General features: G+C 53.2%; 1 protein-coding gene across 3 annotated transcripts in view; it reads right to left on the minus strand.

Annotated features, from left to right (window-relative positions):
- The window catches only part of STXBP1 (syntaxin binding protein 1), a 68602-nt gene that overhangs the window by 11165 nt on the left and 32893 nt on the right, over nucleotides 1–24544 (minus strand). For all 3 annotated transcript variants that reach the window (XM_062207499.1, XM_062207497.1, XM_062207498.1), the window contains exons 3-17: nucleotides 22413–22494; nucleotides 20828–20904; nucleotides 20108–20186; nucleotides 19243–19346; nucleotides 16614–16762; nucleotides 14522–14606; nucleotides 13734–13864; nucleotides 11569–11676; nucleotides 9520–9580; nucleotides 7902–7967; nucleotides 7181–7261; nucleotides 4318–4456; nucleotides 3366–3475; nucleotides 2313–2414; nucleotides 457–542 (exon numbers count right to left, since the gene is read on the minus strand). In XM_062207499.1, coding sequence (XP_062063483.1) covers nucleotides 457–542; nucleotides 2313–2414; nucleotides 3366–3475; nucleotides 4318–4456; nucleotides 7181–7261; nucleotides 7902–7967; nucleotides 9520–9580; nucleotides 11569–11676; nucleotides 13734–13864; nucleotides 14522–14606; nucleotides 16614–16762; nucleotides 19243–19346; nucleotides 20108–20186; nucleotides 20828–20904; nucleotides 22413–22494 — 1460 coding nt within the window. The remainder of the gene's footprint in view (nucleotides 1–456; nucleotides 543–2312; nucleotides 2415–3365; nucleotides 3476–4317; nucleotides 4457–7180; nucleotides 7262–7901; nucleotides 7968–9519; nucleotides 9581–11568; nucleotides 11677–13733; nucleotides 13865–14521; nucleotides 14607–16613; nucleotides 16763–19242; nucleotides 19347–20107; nucleotides 20187–20827; nucleotides 20905–22412; nucleotides 22495–24544) is intronic.

The following is a 24544-nucleotide window of genomic DNA, read 5'->3' on the forward strand; positions in this document are numbered from 1 at the left end:
CCGAAGCCACCATGGCCACGGGTTTTTCTTATCCACTCATCAGCGGATGGGCGATGGGGCTATTCCCAAACCTGGGCTATCGTGAATACAGCTGCTATGGACCTCTGATGTTAGAGTGACTAGGGAAGATCAGAAAAGTAACACTTGATTAAAGACCTCAGGAGGTAAGAGGCAAGCCACTCATGTGGATGTATATGGCGACAGATCATTTCAGGCTGTGAAAAGCCAGTGCAAAGGTCCTGAGGCACAGCAGGTGAAAGAGGAATGAGGCCCAAGTAAAGCAGAGGGAGAAGGGCTGTGTGCAGTGGGAAGAACTCGGACTGCACTGCCTGTGATGAGAAAGGGCGGGAGGGCTCTCGGGGGTCCCAGCCCCCCACAGCAGCACCACCACGGAGCTGACATCCAACCCCACACGGCTGTCCCTGCTGCCCCCTTGCCGCTGGGGATTTCACCTACCTGACCGCAGTGGTACTAAAGGAGGCCGAGGAGCGAGTGGAGATGTAAGGGTAGTGCTTGGTGTCCAGTTTGTCCTCAATTGTGTCCTAGGAAGAAGAGACAGAGCTGTGTCCGCCGTCTGTTTGAGAGGCTGACGGGAACCAATGCAAGAGCACAAGTCAGCAAAACGTGTGGCCTGGTTTGCAACAGCCAGAGCTCCACCGTCCGCTCCTGCTGCTGGGCCTGGCACGGTGCTCCGGCACACCCTGTCACCGGCTGTTACACTACCCGAGCTTGTACAGTGTGCTCTTGAAGCTGAAAACAACGTTTCCCTTGCTTCTTTTCTGTCATCCAGGTGAGTCACAGTGCTGCAGCAGTCCCTAAATCCCGGTGTCTGCACCCGCGAAGGGCCAGGCACGGGCAGCGCTCTTCTGCCCAAGTGCCTCGCCCCAGTTTCCGAGGGCCTAGTTATCTGGTGGGTGGGTTCCAGCTACCCACCTCTGGCTGCCTGCAGACCCACAGTCCTTCTAACAGCTGTATCTCTTTGGGGGGGGGGGGGGAGAGAGAGGAAAAGGTGGGAGAGAACAAAAGACACAGAGGGGCTGGTTCTATCTGTGGCACCAAGTTTTAAAAAAAAAAAAAAAAAGCATTACTTTCTAGTTGTTTCATGTCTACCCATCCTTTAGGTCTACAGGTTTTTTTTTTTTGTTTTTTTGTTTTTTTTGACAGGCAGAGTGGACAGTGAGAGAGAGACAGAGAGAAAAGTCTTCCTTTTGCCGTTGGTTCACCCTCCAATGGCCGCCGCGGTAGGCGCGCTGCGGCCGGCGCACCACGCTGATCCGATGGCAGGAGCCAGGTGCTTCTCCTGGTCTCCCATGGGGTGCAGGGCCCAAGGACTTGGGCTATCCTCCACTGCACTCCCTGGCCACAGCAGAGAGCTGGCCTGGAAGAGGGGCAACCGGGACAGGATCGGTGCCCCGACCGGGACTAGAACCCGGTGTGCCGGCGCCGCAAGGCGGAGGATTAGCCTAGTGAGCCGCGGCGCCGGCCTTGGTCTACAGGTTTTAAAAATAGGAAGCTGAGTCACTCTATATATGTAAAATTATTTATTTTACTGTGCCATTCAGGGGGAGCACCTGGGCCGCTGCACAGTAACTAAGGGACTGTGGGCCAGTCGTCCACCCTCTGGACTCAGTTCTGCCTGCTGGTCTGCAGGCAGCTTGGGCAGAGATCTCTGAGCCTAATCCCAAAGTTCTCGCGGTACAGGATTCTATGCCGAATCTCTTCCCTCTGCAAGGAGAGGAGAGAGGATACCACGGGGCTCTGTGATGTCCACCCTGACACAGACTTACAGCCAACAAACATGGCACTCTGGCTACACACTAGGCTGTGTGTCAGAGGACAGGGCAGTCAAGGGGACTGGGTCACCGCATGAACAGACAACTGTAGACACCCCCCCCCCCCCCCCAGCTCAGACGAGCCTCCACACAGTACTGGGTGTGAGACACGTGGGGCAGAGTACGGGAACACTGAGACCAGAGGGGGACTGGGAAGGAAAGTGGGACTCAGGAGGCAGAGGAGCAGTGAGAACACTCCAGGCAAGGCCACGGTTTGGGCAGAAGAGCAGCAGTCTGCTTTGCTGGTGTGTGGAGGGCTCGGGGACGGGCCTGTGGGAGAAGGCAGGTGCAGGCCACAAGCACACTCCAGAGGCCTTGGCACGCCCAGCTGGGACGTGCTGTGTGGCGTCACCACATCCCTTGGTGAAATCCTCAAGGAGAACCTGCAGGTGTCATTGCCACCTGAGAGCAGGTGAATCCGGGTGCACCTGGGCATCCAGGGAGGAGCCCTGGGCCTGGCTCCCTCCCCTACCAACTGACCTCCATGATGTCTTTAATAATCGGGGTCCATCGTGAGAGCTGGTAGGTCTGCTCACTGATGCGCTCCTTCCGCTCAGGCTTGCTCCTGCGGCGCAACGTGGACTGAAAGCAAACACACAAAGTTAGACGCTGTGTCAGGGCCTCCTGGGCCATGCTGACCCCTGCTGCCTCTGGAAACTCTCCCAAGGACCCCTGTGATGTCAGCCCCGGAAAACACGAGTGACGGGGGCGGCTGCCTCTGAACAGCCCCGAATGGCCCGGGTTTAGGAACCTGGAGCAAACTTGATTCTTTTTTTTTTTTTTTCATATTTTAAGTTTTAATGTAAAGGTTTAAGATTCACATTATGAAAATTAAAAATTTATTCCCAAACTTGATTCTTAATGAAAAACGACGAATATGGGTCAAATAGTAATAGAGTTCCCTTTTCCAAAAAAAAAAAAAAAAAAAAAAAAAAAAATCTGAGGAGTTAAAATAAGTAGTTTGCTGTCTATTATAGGGGAAAATACTACTTTAGGGGTGACTTATTCCCCAATTTCATTTCAACTGCGCAGGCTGTACTGAATCACTGCTGTTATCAGTCTGATCCCTCTGGAGAACAAGGCTCTAAGTCAAATTCCTGCCAGTTATGGGCCTATGGTTGGGGGCAAAGGAAGGAGCTTCTGTCTTCACTCCTATGGGAGTCCATTTGTGGTTAGCTCACTGTGGACAGAAGCACACAGGTCGCAGCTGAGGGTTCTCAAAGGGCCCTAGAGGCTCGGCCCTGCCCAGTCCCCCCAGAGCACATTGTGTGGTCTGGTCCCCCAGACAACCTGCCCCGACTTGGTCCTGGACAGCTCTATGCAGAAAGCTCAGAGGTGGCAAACCCACCTGCCTCGACCTGTTCCCGACTGTACCAGGACTGTATTTGTATCCACGTGCCTTTCTCTCTCTGATTTCACCTGTCCTCTCTCAGTGCTGGGTCTGGGGATGTGTGCTGGTCAGTGAGGGCAGGAGTAGGCAGGACATGCAGCACCCCTCCCCGGCCCCTCCCCACCCACAAAGCCAGCCCTTACATCAGTGACAATAGGCACGCCCAGGTGCGCCATGTTGGTGATGATCTCACTGTCATCCGGGGGGATCTGGGCGTGCTGGATCAGCTTGTTGAGGTTCTCCTCGGTGATACCTGTGAGCACGAGACACTGTCACCAGACCCCACTCCACATCACAGCTTCTGTGCAAGCGGGGTTGGCCACCTCCCTCCTCCTCCTCGCAGTCAGTGGACTCATCGTTCACCCTGTCAACTTGCCTGTGAGGCAAGGAGGAAGTAAGGGCTCCAGTTCTGCTCAGGCCACTCTGTCCTGCGTGATGACCATTAGCAACTGCCTCCCACAGCTGCAAGTTCACTTGTCCCCACTGCTCACCATCGCTGCCCACCCCTGCCCTGTTTCAAGTTTAGATTACACAAGAGCACCTTACTACCGTCTTTTACACAATGGATGCTCCTGGACAACAGATGGGTAGACCTCAGAGCTTTAAATGCAGAAATTACAAATGTGCTGTAAGTTAGGGTGGGTTAAGCACCTACATCAGAGTGCCCGGGATGGAGTCCTAGGTGGAGACTCCACTTCCAATCCAGCTTCCCGCTAATGCACCCGGGGAGCAGCAGGTGATGGCCCAAGTTCTTGGGTCCCTGCCACCCATGTGGAAGACCCAGCTGGAGTTCCTGGCTCCTGGTTTCAACCTGGCCCAGCTCCAGCTGTTGTGGGCATTTGGGGAGTGAACCAGTAGATGGAAGATCTCTCTCTTTCTTTCTCTGTTGCTCTGACTTTCAAATAAATAAATAAATCTTTAAAAATGTGATGAAGCTAAAAATACTTGGTGGTGGTGGGACCCTAGTAGATGGGCCAGGAAGCCAATCAGTGACCGCTGCTGTGTTCACCCCATTCGCAGACCGACAGTCCGGCCCGAGAGGTCCTGCACATCCCAGAACAGGGCAGCCCGGGCTCCTTCCCCCCGCCCCCCTACCATTCTTCAGGAAGATGTAGAGGAGGATGATGCGGATCTTGTCGTAGGTGCTGACGTTTGCGTCCAGCAGAATGGGGACGATGGCTCTCATGGGGTCCTTGATCTTCTCCCCCTCGGCATCTGTGCCCATGGCCAGGTCCTGTAGGAGACACACCTGTTGGCCCCATTTCTGGTGACAGTGGCTCTTAGAAAATTCATGACCCATAAACATCTGGAATTGAGGCCGGCGCCGTGGCGCAGTAGGTTAATCCTCCGCCTGTGGCGCCGGCATCCCCTATGGGCACCAGTTCTAGTCCCGGCTGCCCCTCTTCCAATCCAGCTCTCTGCTATGGCCTGGGAAAGCAGTGGAGGATGGCCCAAGTGCTTGGACCCTGCATCTGTGTGGGACACCAGGAAGAAGCTCCTGGCTCCTGGCTTCGGATTGGTGCAGCTCCAGCCAATATGGCCATTTGGGGAGTGAAACCAATGGGAGGAAGACCTTTCTGCCTGTCTCTCTCACTGTCTGTAACTCTACCTCTCAAATAAATAAATAAAATCTTAAAAAAAGAGTCTGGGATTTTTGCTTGGCCGAGAAGGTGGTAGCAGGTGCTGCTCTCTAGGCACATGGCGGTCGGCAGGAGTGCTTGCGGCTCCACTTCCTACGGCAACAGTGAGCACAGGTGAAAGCCCAGGCTGCCACTTTCCAACCAGAAACCAGACACCTGCCATCCTGCTCCGTGCAGGGGGGGGCAGTGTGCCTGCGCCAGCTCCTCGGGGGAGACTCTGGCTTGTAGTCCCCTGGAGGTACAGGGCCGTGCTCAAGGGTCAGGGCTTAAAAGGACGCACTTCACGTGGCCAGATTCTTTCTACTCTGCTTTCCTTGGCGTGAACAGCCTTGATATTTTGAGTCCTAAGTACTCCATGGTTTTAGTCTGATTTTCATCTTTCTATTTGTCAAGGATGTGGGGGTGGGGGCTCCTAAACTTGTAAATAAGAATTCCAGGAGATGGAGGAAGAAATGAAGGAGACTGAAAGGAGCACAACCGCCCGGCCCCACCTCACGCCTCAGGCCAGACGTGGGTCCGGGTGGGCAGCAGGCTGGTCCAGCACACCGGGAACCCTTCATTCTTGTGCCCAGGGACTCATGGCTGCAACTTCCTCTGCAGGTCCTACGAGTTGGCTGAAGGAAGCCTGTTGCTCACAAGACCCCAGGAGCACACACTTTACGAGCTCAAGTTCATGGCCTTTCCTGGGTCTAAGGGAAGAGCGACATTTCCCAAGGGCCCTCTCGCCTCTTGGTCCTACACCAGCCTGCACAGCACCTGATTCTGACAGCAGTGAGGAATGTCAGGCTTCTGGAGTCTGATCTCCACCTGCACCCCTGCTCACTCAGGTGCCCTTCTCTGGTGTTCGGGCTCTCAGAGAGGACACGCTCGCCAGGATCGTCTGAAACCGACCGAGCTTAGCAGGGCTCCTTCTCCTGGCAACACAGCAACACAGAACAGGGCCTGCAAACCTACACGGAGGCTGCCCAGGAAGCCAGAGTTTCAATCTTAGCTTCACATTGAAAACTGAGTTTTCTCCTGTGAGAAAACCACAAGCCCGAGAACAGGTTTTTTCTGTGAAAAGGGACTCTGCTGAAGCTTCGGGAGCTTTTGACGTCCTCTCCCTTTAGCATGCTGTCATACTGAAAGGATGGAGGGCCGGGATGAGCGATTCCACACAACACCCTGAAAACGTGTCAGCAATAAGCAAAAGCAGACGAGGAAAACAAAGGAGAGACCAACAGGCACCTCAAACACATTAGGGACGGGGACAGAGCTCCAATCCGAAACCCCCGACTTCCGGTGCTAAGTGTGACAGGAGGCTTGGGGAGAGTGTCCGACCCCTAGGCACTATCCCCTCCTGGCCCGAGTCTGTACAGCTGCTCTGGCCACAGCAGGAGGAAAACATCCAGCACATAAAATGCAGCAGCCCTCTGGGTGTAAGCCTCAGAACTTCCCACATCCCTCTCTGGGCGCACCTGTGAAATCAGACTTTGGGAAAATCCAGCCCGTGCAGCATTCACACCAGCCTAGTCCCCACCACCCCGAGTGGCACTGCACAGGCTCTAGAGAGTTGAGACCATGTGGTACAACAGGCTCTCCCGTCTCTATTTCCTGTGATTCTGCAAGGCAGTCAAGGTCAGGTATCTGAATATGACTGGGGGAAGAGGTGGTAGGTGTGGCACAGTGTGTTAAGGCAACACTTGCAATGCCCACATTCCCTTCTAGAGTTCCAGTTTGTACCCCAGCACCTCCACTTCCCATCCAGCATCCTGCTAATAGCACATGATGGTGCAAGTGCTTGGGCCCCTCCCTCCCACGTGGGAGGCCTTGATGGAGCTTCAGCCTGACCCAGCCATGGCTGTGGCAGGCACTTGGGGAGTGAACCAGCAGATGCAAGGAGTCTCTGTCTCTCTCTGCCTTTTAAGTAGATGAGAATCAGTAAGTAAATTAACATTCAAACAAATGTGACTGGGTTAATAGGCACAGCAGAATCACCACAGCAAAAGGAGAAGGTGAGGGGTGGCCCTGGCCTGCAGTGCCGGCATCCATATGGGCACCAGTTCAAGTCCCGGCTGTTCTTCTTCTAATCCAGCTCTCTGTTATGGCCTGGAAAAGCAGTGGAAATTGGCCCAAGTCCCTGGGTCCCTGCACCCATGTGAGAGACCCAGAAGAAGCTCCTGGCTGCTGGTTTCGGATCGGCCCAGCTCCGGCCATGCAGACATTTGGGGAATTAACCAGCAGATGGAAGATCTTTCTCTCTCTCTGCAACACTGCCTTTCAAATAATAAAATCAATCTTAAAAAAAAAAAAAAAAAAGGAGAAGGCGAAAGTCCTACCTGCTCCACTCGGCAGAGTTTATCTACGGTGCCTTGGTAATGCTTCATGCAGTCCTCAGCAAGGTGCAGGTGGGTTGAATACTAGGGAAAAGTGCCACAGAGGTGGTTGTCAAGGAATTACTCACGGATTCATGCAGCATCTACTAAGCACCTACTGCATACAAAACACTGCACCAGGTGCTGAGCAGTGTCTGGGCTCGGGAAGGAGATTAAACAGGCACACGCGCATCCCAAGGGAGAAAATGTTCCATCTCAGGAGAAGGTCAAACCACATTCTGAAAGAATGGAGAGGAAGGAGAAATCCTTTCTAGGGGTGGCTGGGTGGGGAACTCTGTGTGTGGGAGCAGGACCCAGCGACTTGTCTCTCACAAAGCTGTGGGGGAAGGGAAGGCGCGTGATGTCCACGGTGGGGACATGGACGGCGTGCTGACCTCCTGCCCCTCTGCAGCTCACTCACTCTGAGGAAGCCCATGGCCATGCCATGAGGACATTCCAGCAGCCCTGCAGAGGGGCCTCCCACCAACAGCGAGGAACAGGAAGTAATAAAGGAGAATGAGTGACAGGAAAAAAGAAAGTGATAGGAAAATTAATTGCCTATCCATACTTTCATTCTTTTTTCCTAATAAAAGTTCAAGATGACTACAGATCTGAGGGTTTCGATGACTCAGTTGGAGCAGCGGGGCTGACAGTGCCCATCGCTGTCACTCACGACGCGCCACACCTTGCTGAGCTCCTTCTGGTACTGGGGCATCTTCTTCAGCATCTGGGACAGGTCCCGCATGGTGGTCTGTAAGGGAAACGGAAGGCCCTGACAAGGTGTCGCAAGGCTGCAAGGCCCAGCACAGAGCATCAGCCGGCACTGCCCATGCCGAGTGCACGCTCTGTCGGTCGACATGAGTCTGGTAAGCACAGGTCACGTTTGTTTGGATTTCCAGGCCTCGGTCTCAGAAAATCACTGATGTCAACAGCATGATCTTCCAGGTGGGGCGGTGATTCCTGGGGCCCAGCAGGTATCCTTTAGTCTAGGTTCACTGGACCAGGGAGTTATTGAGAGCATGGTTCTCGTCAAGAAAAAAAATATTTTTCTCTGCACACTGCCTCTGCACACTTGGCTCAGGCAGTCACGGTGTGAGCTTGCATTCCACCACAGCAGAAAAGGTGTAGCTGTGCAGATGGCAGGAAGCCAAGAGAGGGTTACAGAAGGCCAACTCCACACCCTGACAAGTAGGAGAGGGTTACAGAAGGCCCACTCCACACCCTGACAAGTAGGAGAGGGTTACAGAAGGCCCACTCCACACCCTGACAAGTAGGAGAGGGTTACAGAAGGCCCACTCCACATCCTGACAAGTAGGCGGGTCTGTGGACTGTCTCACACTCACACACACACACACACACACACACCAAGCACTGTTGGATGCAGGGCACACACACACACACCAAGCATTGTTGGATGCAGGGCGCACACACACACACACACACCCTGTTCTGTTGTCTCGGGCCCTGGCCCCCATCCTAACTAGGTGCCTCTGCTCTGTGTACCCAGCCCACCTGATGAGCCTCTGAAATAGTGGGAACCCACCCTATGGGAATGGCTACTTTGCCTGGCTTCTTTGCTACATGTTAAGCTCCACAGAGCGGCAGCTGTTTGGCCCAGCAGTGGACACCCACATCCCACACTGGAGGGACTGGGTTCAATCTGCTGCCAGCTCCCATTTCCAGTTTCCTATTAATGCAGACCCTGGAAGGCAGCAAGTGATGGCTCAAGTAGCCATCTTCCTGCCATCCTTGTGGGAGACCCAGCTCGAGTTCCTGCCTCCTGGTTCTGGCCTCAGTCAGTCCTGGCCTTCGTAGCCTTGAACCAGCAATTGTGATCTCTTTCTCATGGTTCTTCTGGCTTAAAAAATGAGTCAAAACAGTAACCGTCAGAGAAACAAAAAATTCTATAAAATAAGTTGGGAGCTCCACGTCAGAGTCTTACAGTAAAAGCAAGATGAGCGGCGTTAGCTGGCGAGGACTACGAGCTCAGAGACTCGCCAGCTGTGCAGTACGGAGGCCGTGGCCTGTGCTGGGCAGGCAGGGCACCGGGACACCGGCATGAGCTCAGAGACTCGCCAGCTGCGCAGTACGGAGGCCGTGGCCTGTGCTGGGCAGGCAGGGCACCGGGACACCGGCATGAGCTCAGAGACTCGCCAGCTGCGCAGTACGGAGGCCGTGGCCTGTGCTGGGCAGGCAGGGCACCGGGACACCGGCATGAGCTCAGAGACTCGCCAGCTGCGCAGTACGGAGGCCGTGGCCTGTGCTGGGGCAGGCAGGGCACCGGGACACCAGCATGAGCTCACCTTCTCCCCGGTGTTCATCCTCTTGCTAGAAGAGAAGTCTTTCAGAGACCGGGTGACTTCCCTGCAAGACGAAGGAGCAGCTAAGTTTCACAGCAACCCCGAGGGCCTCAGGGGGCCAGAGCCGCACCCTCCTCTTCCTCGGGGAGTGTGTGGCGACTTCTCCTGCCGGGAAGGGATGCTTTTAGAGTGATTTCCTAGGCGAGGAGAGACATCATTTTGGAACGAACGTTCTCAGCCAGAGGTCTCCAGAATGGGGTGTACTGGACGGCTCCATGGGCAGAGAGGAGAAAATGTGGGGACATGTCTATGCTGATTTTACCTCATCCTTTACAAATTAATCTTGAAAAATAAACACCTAGGTTGTAAAATCCATATGCTGATACAAGGCAGATGTTTAACTCACAACAAATGTTATTACAGGAAGTGTGGGTTAATGCATCTTAAAGTTGCGCAGTCAGGAGTCTGGAGACCACTCCCCCACACTGCCCAGGGCAGCACCACGCACGCAGACTCCTTAACTTCCCAAGGACAGGGCAGCTCCCGTAGCAGATTGTGTCTTTCGGAATCGGCAGGCCTGCTAGAACCAGTTCTTAGAAACATTCTGAGGGGCCGGCGCTGTGGCTCACTTGGTTAATCCTCCTCCTGCAGCGCCAGCATCCCATATGGGCGCCGGGTTCTAGTCCCGGTTGCTCCTCTTCCAGGCCAGCTCTCTGCTGTGGCCCGGGAGGGCAGTGGAGGATGGCCCAAGTGCTTGGGCCCTGCACCCCATGGGAGACCAGGAGGAAGCACCTGGCTCCTGGCTTTGGATCGGCGCAGCTCCGGCTGTAGTGGCCATTTGGTGGATGAACCAACAGAAGGAAGACCTTTCTCTCTTTCTCTCTGTCTCTCACTGTCTATAACTCTACCTGTCAAATTAAAAAAAAAAAAAAAAAAGAAACATTCTGAAACATTTTCAGGGCAAGGTGGCTGACATCAGCTCTTGCTCAGAACCTGTAGGTGAGCCGACAGGGAAGACTGCAGGTGTCCAACTGTACACAGTGCTGTCTCGATCTTTCAAGGGGTGAACTGCTTATCATTATCATTATGATGATCACAGAATGCTTTGGTTGTTGATTTTAAATTAATATGAGACAGAGAGCTCCTATCCGTTGGTTCCTTCCAAATACCTGCATCAGCCAGGACTGGGCCAGGCCAAAGGTTGAAAACTCAACCCAGGTTTCCCATATGAGTGGCAGAAACCCAATTACTTCAGCCATCACCACTGGCTCCCGGGATATGCAAGCAGGAAGCTGGAGACAGGAAGTGCAGTTGGGAACTAAACCCGGGACACTCTGATATGAGATGCAGGTGTGTTACCCAGCATCTTGATTGCTAGGCCAAATGCCTGGCCCCAGAACGACCAAGATTGAAATGTTTAATGTTTATAAAGCATTTTTCTTTCTTTTCTTTTCTTTCTTTTTTTTTTTTTTTGACAGGCAGAGTGGACAGTGAGAGAGAGAGACAGAGAGAAAGGTCTTCCTTTGCCGTTGGTTCACCCTCCAATGGCCGCTGTGGCTGGCGTGCTGCGGCCGGCGTACCGTGCCGATCCAAAGGCAGGAGCCAGGTGCCTATCCTGGTCTCCCATGGGGTGCAGGACCCAAGCACTTGGGCCATCCTCCACTGCACTCCCTGGCCACAGCAGAGAGCTGGCCTGGAAGGGGACAACCGGGACAGAATCTGGCGCCCCGACCCGGATTAGAACCCAGGGTGCTGGCGCCGTGAGGCGGAGGATTAGCCTAGTGAGCCGCGGCGCCAGCCTATAAAGCATTTTTCTGAGAGAGGTATGAATTCTTTCCAAGAATCTTAAAAGCAACCCTAATACCAAATGGACTTTCTAACTCCACGAAATTAGGGTAGCTCAGTGAACAGAGAATTTACCATCCTTGGTTAGCATCCTGCTGACTTCGCCAAGGCAATGGACTCCCCACTGGTGAGCTCTTCCCCTTGCCCGGGTGGTGTCACCCGTGTCAGTGGGGAGAAAGCCCGCCTGGAGGAGCTGGGGGCTCTTACTGGGACACCTCGGCGATGTGCTTGTGGCGCAGCGCTATCCACAGGTCGTCGTCCTCATCCAGGAGCACCTCCTTCACCCGTGCCTCTCCGATGCCGCTCGTCTCATACCTGGGGCAGGGAAGATTCAGGCTGAGCGCGTTGTGCCCACAGTGTCATCACTGCTGGGCTTAGAGCAGCCGCTCCCAGTGGTCACATGAGCGACCTGCTCAGGTCGGCTGCGTGGCACACACACAGCTGTAACTCCTCGGGCAGGGAGACATCAGAGCTCCATTCAATCCACTTGAGACTCTGTTTTTAAAATATTTAGGGCTGGCTGACAGGAGCTCTACCGGAGTCACCAGGTTTAGGACATGAAGTCAGGTTGCATGCGGGTTTAGAGTTAACGGGAAAGTCAAAGCTCAGATTTGTCACACTCTGCGAAAGGGCTTGGAACCCCAACCCCCCCAAAGTGTGTGGGGCCTAAACAGCTCGAGGTAGATGCACGCAGCAGGCCCTCGGCACACTGTTACAGGCGACGTCAAGAACAGCTGGAGGAAGCAGGATTCCAGGTACCCCAGGGAGAGAAGAGCAGACATTCATGCATATGTTTAGAAACTTCATTTTGAAACCACTATATCTTTAGGATTAATGTTATAAAAGACATGACATGAGGGGACCTGTGTTATGGCACAGTGGGTTAAGCTGCCGCTTGCAGCACTGGCATCCCTTATCAGAGCACTGGTTCAAGTTCCAACTATTCTGCTTCCAGTCCTGCTTCCTGCTCATGCACCTGAGAAGGCAGTGGAGCTGGGCCCTGCTATCGATGTGGGAGACCAGGATGGAGTTCCAGGCTCTTGGCCCAGAGACGGCTATTGTGGCTATCTGGGGAGTGAACCAGCAGGTGGAAGATCTGTCTTCCAAATATTTTTTAAAAATGGCATGAAGGTGATGTTTTCATACACAGAAAAATCAGTTTTTAGAAGCTGTGTTTCGCCGGCGCCATGGCTTAACAGGCTAATCCTCCGCCTTGCGGCGCCGGCACACCGGGTTCTAGTCCTGGTTGGGGCGCCGGATTCTATCCCGGTTGCCCCTCTTCCAGGCCAGCTCTCTGCTATGGCCCGGGAAGGCAGTGGGGGATGGCCCAAGTCCTTGGGCCCTGCACCCGCATGGGAGACCAGGAGAGGCACTTGGCTCCTGGCTTCGGATCAGCGAGATGCGCCGGCCACGGCGGCCATTGGAGGGTGAACCAACGGCAAAAAGGAAGACCTTTCTCTCTGTCTCTCTATCGACTCTGCCTGTAAAAAAAAAAAAAAGAAAGAAAGAAAAAAAAAAAAGAAAAAAAAAGAAAAAAAAAAAAAGCTGTGTTTCTCAAGACTATTACCAAAAAAGTGCTTGTTTTTAATTGTACTTAGAGAGAGAGAGAGGGAGGGAGGGAGGGAGGGGGAGAGGGAGAGAGAGAGCACGAGAGAGGGAGAGGGAGGGAGAGGGAGAGAGAGGGAGAGAGAGATCTCCCATCTCCTGGTTCATTCTCCAAATGTGTGCAACAAGTGGGATTGGGCCAGGGTCAAAGCCATGGGCTGGTAACTCAATCTGGGTCTCCCGTGTGACTATCAGAGATAAAACTACCTGGGCCACCACCACTGCCTCCCAGGGCCTGCATTAGCAGGAAGCTGGAGTAGGAGGTGGAGCTGGGAATTTAACACATCAGGTGTTGTGATGTCGGAAGAGGTGTCTTAACTGCTTGTTCCAAAAAAAAAAAAAAAAAATGTTTTTTAATGAAGAAAATAGCTCCACTATACAGAAAGTTCAGGAAGAAACTCTTGTTAATAAACTTTATATATCATGATCTATAATTAGTAAGTTTCAAGTCTGTTTACTATATGTATGTTAAAATATTGCACTGTACTCTACCTAAATTTGTGTTATTTATTAATCAGCTCTGACTAGGCACACACAGAGCGGACCACTGCGAGTTGTGACGACAGCTGAAGTTCCTGTCCTCCTGTAACTGGGACGTGAGTTCCTGCTGGAAATGCCCCGTGAGCTGGGAAGCAGAGTCCACAGGAACACGCATACGGCCGTATCGACACACCAGCTTTTCCCAGGGATGCAAATGTCCTTTTCCTAGAAGTAGCTGAGTTTGCCTGCAGGGCCAGGTGCCTCCGAGCCTGTGGCCTTGTACTCACTTGTACACGTCATTCTCAATAGGCAGCAGGTCGTAACTCATAGCCTGGAAGGTCAGCTCGTGAAGCACAGGGGAGCTGGGGTCAAAGCCGCGGTCCAGGATCAGGAGCTGGGAGCGTGCCTTGTCCGGGCCCTGGCAAGAAACAGGCACGCGCTTCACTAGCTGCCCAGGCACTCAGATTCTCAACCCAGCAGAGGCCCTCTTGTAAAAGGGGCAGCCAGAAATGAACTCTGGATCTACGAGATGCACCGAAGCTAACACCAGGAAATCCCACGTGAGGCTCCAATGCTCCCATTTCACGGCGAGGGTCTCTGGCAGCGGATCTGAAACTGGCTGGGGCTGAAGTGGGAGTTCACGTGGGAATGCACCCCCTGTGTCCAGCTACAGGGTGACCAAGCACCCAGCACGCCTGACCGAGGACTTAGAGCTTTAAGTCCGAGGCAGTGATGGCATGTGGTAGTGGCCACATGAATGTGTGCACAGAACCTTACACACAGAGTACACATAAAACTAATGAAATGGAGTAAGGGCTGGAGGTTGTAACAAGGTCAGCCTTCTGGTTTTGCGTTGTAGCACTCAAGATTTCCCAGGATATGCTCAGTGCTGAAACTGGGAAAGTTCTACCAAACAGAAACAAGCTGGCCACGCTGGGTATGCTGAACACACCTGGTGCCCTGGCCCAAGGGCTTCGGGAATTCACCAGAGGCTGATGCGAGGAAAAGCAGCACCCAGCATGCTGGCCCTGGGGCTGTCACACGAACAGCGTCACCAGTCCTGGCCTAGACTTACCTCCCCCATTGTTGGGTCATCAGCTTTGTAGGCATCGAGCTTGTCCTGGATTAGCTGAGCCAGCAAGGCGTTGTCCTTGTACTCCCTGACAAAGGAGGAGCAACAGAGGTGAACGGGCTGAGCCCTGAATGACCCAGGACACCGTGGGGAGTTAGAGGAGACGTGCGTGTCATCCACGTTACTTTTTTTAACAACAGAAATATAGTCACAGATCACATGTCTAACGAAAAAGGGAAAGTAAAACACTTGGCTACACGCCTGAAACAGAAATGATTTTCTTTTTCCTTTTTTTAAAAATTACTTAATCAGAAAAAGAAGTGATCCTGCCAAGCAGGTGCAGACAACCACAGTCCCCAGAGGACTCCGCCACTCGTCCTTTCCCCAGCATCAGCCTGTCTGTGCCTGCCCCTGTGACTCTCCTGTCCTTCATCCAAATTCCCTTGGAGCTTATCTCACGGGTGAGTGGCATTTCGGCTAATCAAGCCGGAAGGACAGAAGTGAGACCCTTGGAACCCTTCCCCCTGGCCAAGTCTGACAGCACCTCTGGGCCCTGCTGGCTGTGTAGAACTGTGGCAGCCTCCTGCCTCCCAACATCAGCACCACAGAAGCTCTGTCCCGGGCGTCAGCTCCTGGGACACAACCTGGGCCTCATCTCTTCCACCCGGCCTCCGTCAGTGGTCCAGGCATACCTCGTTTCATTGCACTCTGCTTTACGGCAGTCGGCCCACACTGTTTTACACACTGAAGGTCTGTGGCATCGGCTGTACTCACTCCATGCCGCATTTGCTATGCTCTAGTTCAGAGATGTGCCCTGCGGTCTGCGTTTGGACACAGTGCTGGTGCACACTGCACAGGTTACAGGATAGCGCAAGCGCAGCTGCTATGGGACTCGCTTCACTGTGACCTTTGCTTTGCCACGGTGGCCTGGAAGGGAACCCGCTGCGTCTCCAGCGCGCCCACGCCAACAGGGAGGCCAGGCTCTGGGCAGCAGCAAGGATGTGTTTTCCGAAGGCCGGAAGTTCCAGCAGACAGAGGGCAATGAGGATGGTGGGTGCCGCCGAGCTCACGTCCTGCCCATCCGCTCTGTTCATGGTTCCTGAGATGCAGTCTACCTGTGCACTCTCGGCTTCCTGCTTTACTTGCCATCCCGTCCCTGCCCCTCTTACAGCGGCCCCCTGCTTAGCCTCCACACTGCTGGCTTCTCCCCGCCCCGCCTCAGCTCACTTGCTCGCTCCCTCATCCCAGTGCCCCAGAGGTTACCCAGTGGTAACCACAGTGGACAAAAATCCCAAACCTCACCTCTGAGGCCTCCAGAAGCGGCTTTGTCTCTCCCCATGATGACCCTACAAATACACTGTGCTAGGAAACTGATCCTTGCAACCTGCCCTTGGTTTTCCCAACTCTAAGCACTCGCTCACTCCAACTGCAGGAGCTGACTGTCCACACACTCCACCTCCCACCTCCCAGGGCTGCTGAAATCTGAACCTGCCCTTCAAGACCCAGCTCCAACGTGACTGCCGCCCTGAAGCTGTCCCAGAGCCTCTGCCTGCGCGGGAGCCCCAGCGCTTGGCCTGCCCTGTCTGGCAGCACTGTAGTCTAGATGCCAGTACCATACGCACTTCTGCTGCTATCCACAGCTTAGTGCCTCCTGCCCCCAGCCCGGGAGCTGCCTCAGGCAAGGCTGTGTCTTCAGCTTTAAGTCTCCCAGCACCCAGCACCCAGCAAGCAATGGAGGAGTGAGTGCCTAAAACGCGAGGACAGTGCCCTTGGAGCAGTTCTGTTGTTCACTTACTCTGATACGCCAATGATGGACTTTGCTCCTAAAGGCTAGAAAGACAGGGAAACCTGGGCTGCAGTTACACAGGGAATCAGATTTTAGTTATTTAATAACTGAATATATTTATCGTTCATGCTCTTGTCTGTATATACTTTATTTCACAAAAACAATGTTTAAAAGATAACAAAACTCCTGGAAGAGAATTTTAAGTGAGAGACCCTCAAATGGGGACCCTCGGGCCACAGAAGAGCTGGGGACGGCGCCTCCTCAGTGGGCATGCGGATGCCATCTGAGGCAGCCTGCCGTGCTGCTTACCCCCGATACCGCACAGCCGGGTACTCCTTCAGGGTGGCACACAGCGTTGCGATCTGCTCTGCCAGGCGCTCCAGTATGGGATTTTTCATCTGAGCCTTGTGGGGACTGTAGAAGCTTTGGAAAGAGTCAGCAGAGTCCAAGGAATACACCTGAGGAGGAGGAGAAAGCACGGTGTGCGTGCAGAGCACTGAGGCGCTGCAGTGCGCCCACAGAGCGTGTGCTCCTTCAGTCTACAAACGCGTGCTGCGTGCCTGCCAGAGCCGGCACTGCGCTAAATACTTGGGCGCTGTTAGTGACCAAACACCCTTGTCCTTGAGGAGTTTGCAAACTAGAAGGGGAAGGCAGACAGTTGACACAATGAAGAGGGCTCACAGGGCCAGTGTAGTGGCACAGTGGGTAAAGGTGCCACCTACAACAGTGCTATCTCCCTATGGGCACCAGTTCAGGTCTCTGCTGCTCCTCTTCTGATCCAGCTTCCTGTTAATGGACTAGGAAAAGCAGCCAAAGATGGCCCAAGGTTTGGGCCCCTGCACTAATGTGGGAGACCCAGATGAAGTTCCTGTCTCCTGGCTTCAGTTGGACCCAGCTCTGGCCGTTGCAGTCATCTGAGGAGTGAACCAAGAGATGGAAGATCTCTCTATGACTCTGTGTAACTCTTTCAAATAAATAAATATTAAAAAAAAAAAGTGTCTTGCATGCTACTGAGAATCAGTGAGCACGTGAGAAAGTCACGGAGCAGGGGAAGGAAATGCGGCAGGGCTGGGAGGAGAGTCCTGCGGCTCACGGAGGCGGTGATGTCTGAGCAAGGGCTGGGAAAAGGTGGGCGTCTGTCACCAGCAGGGAACTGCACGAGGCTAGGGTATCTGAGGGACAGTGACGAGGCCAGGAGGACAGCAGGGTACTGTAAGACCCCAGGGGCCTTTATAAGTTCAGTTTTAGTGAATAAGAGATCAGCTGGAAACTGCTTCATGACTGTGGGCAACGAAGCAGCTCTGATAGACTGAACAGCATCTCACCCACAGTAGCACGCTCTAAGTATTCTTCTTCTTCTTCTTTTTTAGGAGGATTCTCAAAGTATAAAATTCCCCCTTAAACTACTGAGTCTGGGGGCCAGCACTCTGGTACAGTGGGTTAAGCCACCATCCGCAGCACTGGCATCCCATATGGGCATTGATTCGAATCCTGGCTGCTCTATTTCCCACCCAACTCTCTGCTAATGTGCCAGGAAAAGCAGTGGAGGATGGCCCAAGTGCCTGGGCCTCTGCACCCCCATGGGAGACCTGAAAGAAGCTCCTGGCTCCTGACTTTGGCTTGGCCTAGCCCTAGTAGCTGTGGCCATTTGGGGAGTGAACCAGCAGGTGGAAGATCTCTCTCTCGCTCTCTTCCTCTGTAATTCTGACTTATATATAAATAAATAAATATTTAAAAAGAAAAAAAGATTGGGGCTGGTGCTGTGGCAGCGCCAGCATCCCATATGGACAGTGGTTCTAGTCCCTGCTGCTCCACTTCCCATCGAGCTCTCTGCTGTGGCCTAGGAAAGCAGTGGAGGACAGCCCAAGTGTTTGGGTCCCTGCACCCACGTGGGAGACCCAGGAGAAGCTCTTGGCTCCTAGTTTGGGACAGACCCAGCTTCAGCAGTTGCAGCCATCTGGGGAGTGAACCAGGTGGGTGGAAGACCTCTCAGTTTCTGTCTCTACCTCTCTCTCTGTAACTCGGCCTTTTCAATAAAATAAATAAATCTTAGGAAAAAAAAAAAAAAAACCCTGCTGAGTCTCCCAGCCACCACTGTTCTCCCCAAGTCCTCATGTATGTAAACGACCCTGGTCTTCTAATCGACTTGATCTTTCTAACAGAGTTTATTAGCTTTTTAATATTTGGAAACGTAATATGGTTGAATACACTAAGCATATTTTTATTCAGTCCAAGTGGTGATGGACTCACACAGAAGAAAAAAACATGCCTGCCCTCAAGCAGGAAATGGGCTTTAGGCCGCTCTGTGTGCACCGTGCCTCCCTGATCAGAACAGGGCACTGCCTGGTCTACGAGCCGATAATCAGAACAGGGCACTGCCTGGTCTACGAGCCGAGCCACAAACACCCCACGTGCCCCAGTCAGCTTCCATCTCCGCAAAACGCAGGACTCCCGCTGTGTTTGCTGGAAGATGTCCGAACGGTCTGGAAGTGCTGGGGTGAATCCTGCATGTTCTCTCGCAAGCTGCTTCGCCTTTACTGGCTAACAACTTGGTTTTTCCCCAGGGGCAGAGGTTTGGTGCTGTGGCCCTTGGCACCTGAAGGGTTAACGGCTAATGACGAAGGCCACCATCTGTTCCCTGGCACATGACAGGCCGAGGTTATCTCCACAGAAAAACAGGCTCCTCGGCAGCAGATGGGTGCTCTGATCCCCTCCTTCCTCTCCTCCCATGCTCTTTCCGGACTGGCTCCTGCTGGGTCACTCAGGGAGTCGGCCACAGGAGCAGGGAGGGGATGCGTGAAGAAAGGCGCACTGGCAGAGTGGGAAACAGCCGAGAGTAAGACAGGGTGCCGGGCAGGCCCCACGGGACACTGACGAGACAGTGATCCAGGACAGAGTCCACCCCGTGTTCCTAAGAAAACTCCCAGCTCAGCCTCACCTGGGACTCGTACGGGAGAAACGCGATGTTGATTTCCGTCAGAGTTTTGATGACTTTGGCTGCTCGCGACTTCACCAGCTCATTAAAAAGGGCATCTGGACAAGCTGCAAGGACGACAAGACGTCGGCTTCCCTGCCTCTGCCACTCCGCCCAGCAGCTGCACATGTCCAGCGGATTCCTGATATTCTCATGTTTTTAAAAGACAAATAGTTTACCCCATCCTAAGATACTCAATACCTAAAGGGTATGAAATGAATTCAAAATCATCCGTAAGGCCCTCAACATATCACAGAGAAGGAAAGGGCGACAGGCTGAGATACCAAAGAAAAAAACAGAAACTATCACGAGGGGGTAAGGAAAAGCCTTTAACGTAAACAGCACAGGAGAGGAGGGCTGGGTGAGTTCTCACTGGCTATCCCACAGCTCTGCTCGTCTGCTTCTCCCCTAGGATCAGTGCACAAAACCCCACAAAATAAAGTAAATTCTAGGGCAACGTCTAAGGTTAATACAAAAACCACGGATCGGAGTATCTTTGCAGCTGAGCAATGATGGCCACACACCACAGTGCATTGTGACTTCTGAAAATGCGTATGATGGAACACCAGTTAGCTTCAGGAAAGTCCTTCCCAGCACTCAGCCCTTGGGTCCCAAAGGTGCTTGCTGGGCCATCTCTCCCCAGGAAGGGCTGCAGGCGTGTCTACTAGGTTTGCATTTAAGTGCACTTACTCTTGTCTGGTACATGACTTCTCGAGAGAAAGTGAAGGATGGGACAAGCATGGCCACGAGCCACTTCTCCCTACCGCCCTGCCTGGGTGTGGGTCAGTTGACCGGGCCCAGCGGCCGGGGCAGCACACGCTGTACTCACAGTCGGTGAAGAACACGTGCGCCGCCCGGTACTTGGCAGTCGGTGGGTCCTTGAAGTCACTGATGAGAGAGTGGACGGACTGCAGACAGGGAGAAGCGGGGACTGAGTCCAGTTCCAGAGGTGACAGGCCCTGCATCTGAACTGAGGTAAGTCCTAGCTGCCTTCCAGCCACTGCACAGGGCAGGGGTTTTCACACACAGCTCCCACACACGTGCTCCACCACAGCCTGGGTCCTGAGGACTTTATCTAAGGACTGTTTCAGAGTTCCGATGAACAAGAGCTTTCTCAGCTCAGTCCAGAGTGCCGGCGTCAGCAGCCCTCTGGAGCCACTGAAACAGGCCCCTGAGACCCACGGAAAAGGAAGCTGGTCAGAAATCCTCCAGATTCGTTTCCTAGGGGAACCTGAACACTGACTGGACATGACAAGACAACCCGAGGGCCTCGGTACCAGAGTCTGGAGGAGGGTCACTAATGCGGTAAAGTGGACCTCCCGCCTGGAGAGGCAGCCAGGGCCACGGGACCCCAGCCTGGCTCTGCACAGCTCCTGCACTCATAAAGCTTAACGTACTCTCCCCCGCTCCCTGCACAAACGCCCCCACCTGTGGGGCGCAAGCTTAGAGTGCGACTGAGTGCTCAACCAGAAATGGCAGGCAGCAAGCACGGAGACGCCACGGCGGCGCGCTGAGCCCGCCTGCCAGCTCTGCCCGTGGGGAGGGTTACCTTCTCGGACGGAGTGATGAGGTACACGGCCTCCAGGCTGGGCAGCGGCTCCCTGCGCTTGTTGATATCTTCCACAACTAGACAACAAAACAGTCCACCGTGAATAAGAAAACATGGCTGGTAATCAGACTACCTGGAGAGCAGCACGGATAAAGATCCAGCCAGGGAGAAGAGGCACGCAGCCCTTACGGCTCCCACATTCCTCAGGAGTGCGTGCACCGTCTCGCTGTGCCCAAGGTGTCAGGAAGCCTGCTGTCGTGTCACACTGAGTGGCTCTGCCTAAGTAGATCCCTTCTCCAGCGTGAGACAGCAGGAAAGATGCTACTTCATTCTGTCAGGAATGGCTCGCACCTGTCCTAAAAACCCCGGTTCCCTCAGAATTCCCACGCTGAGTTTCCTTATTAAAAGGGGAGAATTTTGTCATTTTCCTTTGAGTATCAAATGAAAACATCCCAAACACACCCTCTGTAACACAGCGCTCTTCTCAACAGCTCCAAGATGAAATCATACATTGTTAAAGAAACCGTGGACTTTTGGTTTCCTTGTTTCCTTCAGGGTTATACCAGCTGCTCAGTTGGAAAGAGCAGCTTTTGAGACAAAGTTCAACTTACTGGTCCCCCAAAAACCCTGGAATTATAACACACACTCCAAAGAGTGAATAAAAGATAAACGTAGAAAGAACTCTACTGCACACATCTGTGTAAGAGACCCGGCAGGACCGCGGCGGTGTGCTGTCACCACGATTGCCTTCCCTCCAAGGAGACCCACCTTCCTGCCCTGAGCAGCGAGCACCGCTCTGTGGTTTCCACCTGCGTCTGAATTCCAACATTCTGTGGAGCTCTTCCTGGCTTCGACCCTGTCATGGGGAAGCAGGCTCTAAGTGCTCCTTAGCATCGTGCCCCTCTGGCTCAGCACTGTCGATCAGATCTATGCTGCTGCTGAGAGCTGGGTTCGTCCACTTTGCTGTTCTGCACTCTGCTGTAACTACACCACAGCTGATTTCACTATTTCCCCTTGACACTTGGGCTGTGCCCATCTGGGGCTCCCATGAACACCCTGGGAGCGCTCCTGCACACTGCCTCCTGCATGCACACACCTAAGCCGGGATTTGCTGGCTCACTGGACACGCCAAGTGTTTTTCAAAGAAGTTGTACCAACAGACATTCTGTCACACAGGAGCTCTTTCTCCACCCTCATCGGCACTTGGCATTCCCAGAGTTTAAATGTTCTAAATCTGGCAAGTTAAAACAGTAAGTGGTCTCTCTCTGGTTTGAATGGCATTCTCCTGACCACTAATGAGGGTGGCATTTTCATGTATCTATTGGCTATTTAGATTTCCTCCTTTGTCAAGTGCCTGTTCAGGTCCTTTTTCTGTTGGGTGGCCTGCCCATTTTTCCTGATTTAATCCTGCTTTAGGCATTTCTTTACAGATATTTAATGAGCACCTAGCACTAGACTTGGTGCTAGGGATCCAGCTCTCTCAGGAGCTTACCTACTGTACAGGTAAAAGACTATAATAAGGAAAGAGTAGAGCACTCCAGAGAGAAGGCGCAAACAACGCAAGCACAGAGAACACCGCACTCACTGGTTATGCCCTCTGTCATGATGTCCGTCATCTTGCAACAGGAGGACAGCATCCTCATACTCAGCTGATCCACCACCAACACCTGGAAGGAAAGAGCCGTTCAGGGCAGGGGCACCACCGTGAGCCGCTCCTCGTCAGCTACGTGCTGACTTCAGACCTCTAGAAACAGGATGTTGGAGAAGAAGTGTTTCCTATGGACCGGAAGTCAGCTGAAATACACATCTGCTTTTACCGCCGCATCTACACCCAACCTTCTGGGACTCAGAGGTTCCTCTCACTGACTCAATTTTATAAACTTGGGGCCAGCGCTGTGGAATAGCTTGTAAAGTTGCTGCCTGCAGCACCAGCATCCCATATGGGTGCCGGTTCTAGTCCCAGCTGCTCCACTTCTGATCCCACTCTCTGCTATGGCCTGGGAAAGCAGTAGAAGATAGCCCAAGTCCTTGGGCCCCTGCACCCACATGGGAGACCCAGAAGCTCCTGGCTCCTGGCTTTGGACAAGCCCAGCTCTAGCCATTGTGGCCATTTGGGGAGTGAACCAGCAGATGGAAGACCTCTCTCTCTCTCTGCCTCTCTTTAACTCCGCCTTTCAAATAATAAATAAATACATCTTTAAAAATATTAGTTTTTATTTTTCATGAAAACATAGGTACCCATAGAAAATGCAACCATGGCACCAACATTCAGAGATATTCACATCAGTGAGTATTTTTTTAGAGCATAAATCTGCTGTCAAAGGGAGAGTGGGAGTTGGTGCTGTGGGGTAGCAGGTTAAGCCACTGCCTGAGATGCCCGTATCCCATATGAATGCTGGTTCGCGTCCTAGTTGCTCCACTTCTGACCCAGCTCCCTGCTAATATGCCTGAGAAAGCAATGGAGGATAGCCCAAGGGCTTGGGTCTCTGTACCCTTGTGGGAGACATGGAAGAAGCATCTGGCTCCTGGCTTCGGTCTGGTCCAGCCCCAGCCACTGTGGCCATTGGAAAGTGAACCAGCGGAAGGAAGACTTCTCTCTCTCTGCCTCTGCTCTCTAACTCTGCCTTTCAAATAAACAAACAAATCTCACCTAATGAATTATTTAGAATGAACACCACTGTCCACACACACGGATGGCCTGTGAGGGCTTCGTGCAGCTGTGTTCAGGATCTGCAGCTTCACCGGCACACACATCACCTGGGACCATCATAACCTTGGTTCATGTTGGCGGAACGAGAACCTTCCAGAACTGGCCTACAAGTTTCACGTGTGCAATGCTTTAGCTAGCCTTTCCTATCTCCATCCAGCACTCAGCAGAGGGAGGAAGACAGCAGTTAGACAAGGCCACTTCTCCTTCTTTAATAAACGAGATAAACGAGAGGGAAGCAACGGGCGCTGGACGCACTGTGCAGCGGGTGTGCACCAGAAAGCTCTCTACTGCAGTACAAGAGCCAGTTAGTTCTCATTCTGAATGTCAACTACCTGGACATCAGTTTAAAATTTACACTTCCGGGAAGCATATGAGAGAAAGATATGCACCGAGTCCCTACCAGAGGGGCAGGTGTTGGCACTGTAGTTTAGATGCCCGTAGCCCACTCAGAGTACCTGAGCTGGAGTCCCAGCTCTGCTCCTGACTTCAGCTTCCCAGAGCAGCCCCTGGGAGGCAGCAGGTTCCTGCCACTCACATGGGAGACCTAGACTGAACTCCAGGCTCCTGGCTTTGGCCCTGCCCGGCCCCAGCCATTGTAGGCACTTGGGGAATGAAACTGCAAACAGGAGACATCTGTCTGCCTCTCAGCCTCTCAAAATACTAAGAAAAAAGAAAAGGGAACTGATAGTGTAGTGCAGTGGGTTAAACTGCCGTTTGCAAGGGCAGCATCCCATACTGGAGTAATGGTTCAAATCCCAGCTACTCCACTTCGATTCAGCTTCCTGCTGGTGCACTTGGGAAGGCAACAGAAGATGCTTGAGTACCTGGGCCCTGCCACCCACGAAGGAGCTCCTGGCTCCTGGCTCGAGCCTGGCCCAGAGCCAGATGTTGCAGCCATTTGCGGAGTGAACCAGAGGATGGAATATGTCTTTCTCTTTCTCTCCCTCTCCCCCACACTCCCATCACTCTACATTTCAAACAAATAATTCAATCTGAGAGAGAGAGAG

The sequence above is a fragment of the Lepus europaeus genome, chromosome 12 (genome assembly GCF_033115175.1).
Source record: "Lepus europaeus isolate LE1 chromosome 12, mLepTim1.pri, whole genome shotgun sequence".
Taxonomy (NCBI): Eukaryota; Metazoa; Chordata; class Mammalia; order Lagomorpha; family Leporidae; genus Lepus; species Lepus europaeus.